Source organism: Pyxicephalus adspersus, chromosome 12 (assembly GCF_032062135.1).
Source record: "Pyxicephalus adspersus chromosome 12, UCB_Pads_2.0, whole genome shotgun sequence".
In the NCBI taxonomy this organism is placed as follows: Eukaryota; Metazoa; Chordata; class Amphibia; order Anura; family Pyxicephalidae; genus Pyxicephalus; species Pyxicephalus adspersus.
Window position 1 is genome coordinate 40,623,482 of NC_092869.1, and position 2,517 is coordinate 40,625,998.

The following is a 2,517-nucleotide window of genomic DNA, read 5'->3' on the forward strand; positions in this document are numbered from 1 at the left end:
ATCCAGTGCTCCTATCAAAAACATTCATAGCAGCTCCTCCACTAAGACATATTTGTGTTTAAAGTGAAACTAAACCAAAACTAAAATCACACTATCCTTTACTTCCGCTGACCTCTAATCTCTCTTGAACTTTCCTCATTTGGGTCCTGTGCCATCCTATAAACCAACCTGACTTGGAGCAAGCACCACACCACCTTCATTCTATTTCTGGCTACATCACTCGATCTCGCACTGCGCAGGTGTGAGATCAGGTAACGTAGCCTGCTGTAAATGGGGAAAAATATACGTATACTTAAACGTATACAGGAAACAGCTTCTTCTGCTCATGCCTAAGATCAGACATGTGCAGAAGGCTCAGCCAGAAGCCTCCTAGGATGCGTGACGCGGGTATCCCATGAGGCTCCACGCTCCATTCTGTCTTTACCGCCACAGCATCTTTCATGCAGGTTTAATTTAGATTTAAATTTGAGCTTTTAAGTTTTCAGTGGACTGACTTTCTAGCCAACAATTAATATTACCGATGTAATTTATTATAGAAAAAATGCAAGCATATTAGTTTTAATGTGATAGCCAATCTGTACTGACTTTCCAGTGCCCTAATACCAATGATCCTATAGAACTATATGTGAGATGGTTTTACTTTACTTTACTTATTTTTTACTGATTTATTATATTTCAGGCAGTGCACAAGGCTGTCCTAAATGTGGACGAAGTAGGCACAGTGGCTTCCGCAGCCACAGGTATGGAGATGATTCCAATAGCCTTATTCCCATCGGTAATGGTCAATAATCCTTTTGTTTTAGTGATATACGATAAAAATACCAACACCATTCTCTTCATTGGATCTATCAGAGATCCCACCAAATCATAAACATAAATGTTGTCACTTCTGATGTTGTTCATTCCACTGGATAAAAGAAAAACAAAAAACATACGACTGGTTCATTAGATATTAAGTTGAGTACCCCCTCCAGTATCCACTTACTCAGAATTAGGATCCGGCTGATATTAAACAGCAATCCTATGGAAACTGTAAATCCTAAAAAGAAATAAACTGCAAGATTGTTCCATCTGATATCATTGTGGATGAAATAAAATTATTACAATAAAAACTGTGCACTCTCCAACTGGTTTGTCAAATAGTCTGGCTGTACCATAGTTGCTATCCCTGTGAGATGACCAAACTACTCTTTGTTTTAAACAATATAGAAAATCAATATGACAATCAATTCTACACATGCTTTCTTAAGCATCCAACCTTAAGCAATCCAATCCATCCTTACCATTTTCTGCAACCTATGTCTAACAACTACAATATATTCCCCTCACTGTGAATCCTACACATATACATGCACCATTATTAATCATTTCACTATTGCTCTCATCACAATTAATTCCAGCTACTTCAAAACCGTCCATGTCTCAATTATACCCTTCAGTAAGCCAAACAGGCGAAACGCGTTCGTTAAAAGAAACTTATACGATGATATCTTAAGTCAGGGGTCGGCAAACTAGTCTCTGTACGTGTGCGCATGCTTGGCATCGAAATGGCCCTTGAAATTTGACCGCTTAAAAGTGCTGTTGGTGTTGTTGCACACTAAACACAGGGCTTTGTTGCCATGTTGGACGAAGAATAATTCGTCAGTCCATTCGGGTTGAAGACACGACGTTCAAGGTCAACCTTCCGGAGATTGGTGGCTGCACGTTCTGCTCTTTAGGCATAGTAATTGGGGTTACTGTGCGGGAACTCGATGATTATTATTATTTTTAAACAGGATTTATATAGCGCCAACATAATATGCAGCGCTGTACATTAAATAGGGGTTGCTAATGACAGACTAATACAGACAGTAATAAAGGAGGACAGGACCCTGCCCCGAAGAGCTTACAATCTAGTAGGTGGGGGAAGTATCACACAATAGGATGGGAGATATGTAGTGGTGAGAATTAGTGACGGTTTCAAAAGACAGAAGAAGACGGGTAGGCAAGTTTGAAAAAATGGGTTTTGAGTGCTTTTTTAAATGAGCAGAGAGTAGGAGCAAGCACGATATCGATGATATTGTGGAAACTTGCGATAGTGGAACAATTCAATTAGATCCAACAGTAAATAACTAGGGGGGGGGGGGCTAAGCCGTATCCGGCCTAAAGGCCTGAGTTTGCCTACCTCTGCCTTAAATAGTTGTTTCATGTATAGCATAGAAGTCCTTACCCCATTATGATATAAAGGGATTTGGACTAATTTATTACACTGATTTATTGTATAATAATATGTATGATTCAACACTAAGAATACAAAATTTCACTTTATAGCCATTAAACCCCTTATTTCTGCTATCCTTATTTTGCCTATATTTACAATTATAAGGGGTGGCTACTACTATATGGTATAAAATTAGAGAAGTTTATCTCAATAGACAAATATTCAAATGAATGTTTCTTAATATTCACAATTGTGCTGATATAAAATGTGGCCTTGACCAAATTTCATAGGTGTGTCTTAAAAAACCAAACTCCGCC

General features: G+C 38.5%; 1 protein-coding gene across 1 annotated transcript in view; it reads left to right on the forward strand.

Annotated features, from left to right (window-relative positions):
* Positions 1-1,112, forward strand: part of LOC140342092 (serine protease inhibitor A6-like) — a gene marked incomplete in the record, with an annotated part of 5,891 nt that extends 4,779 nt beyond the window's left edge. The window contains 1 exon segment of the mRNA XM_072428132.1: positions 680-1,112. Coding sequence (XP_072284233.1) covers positions 680-871 — 192 coding nt within the window.
* Positions 1,113-2,517: the final 1,405 nt, after the last annotated feature.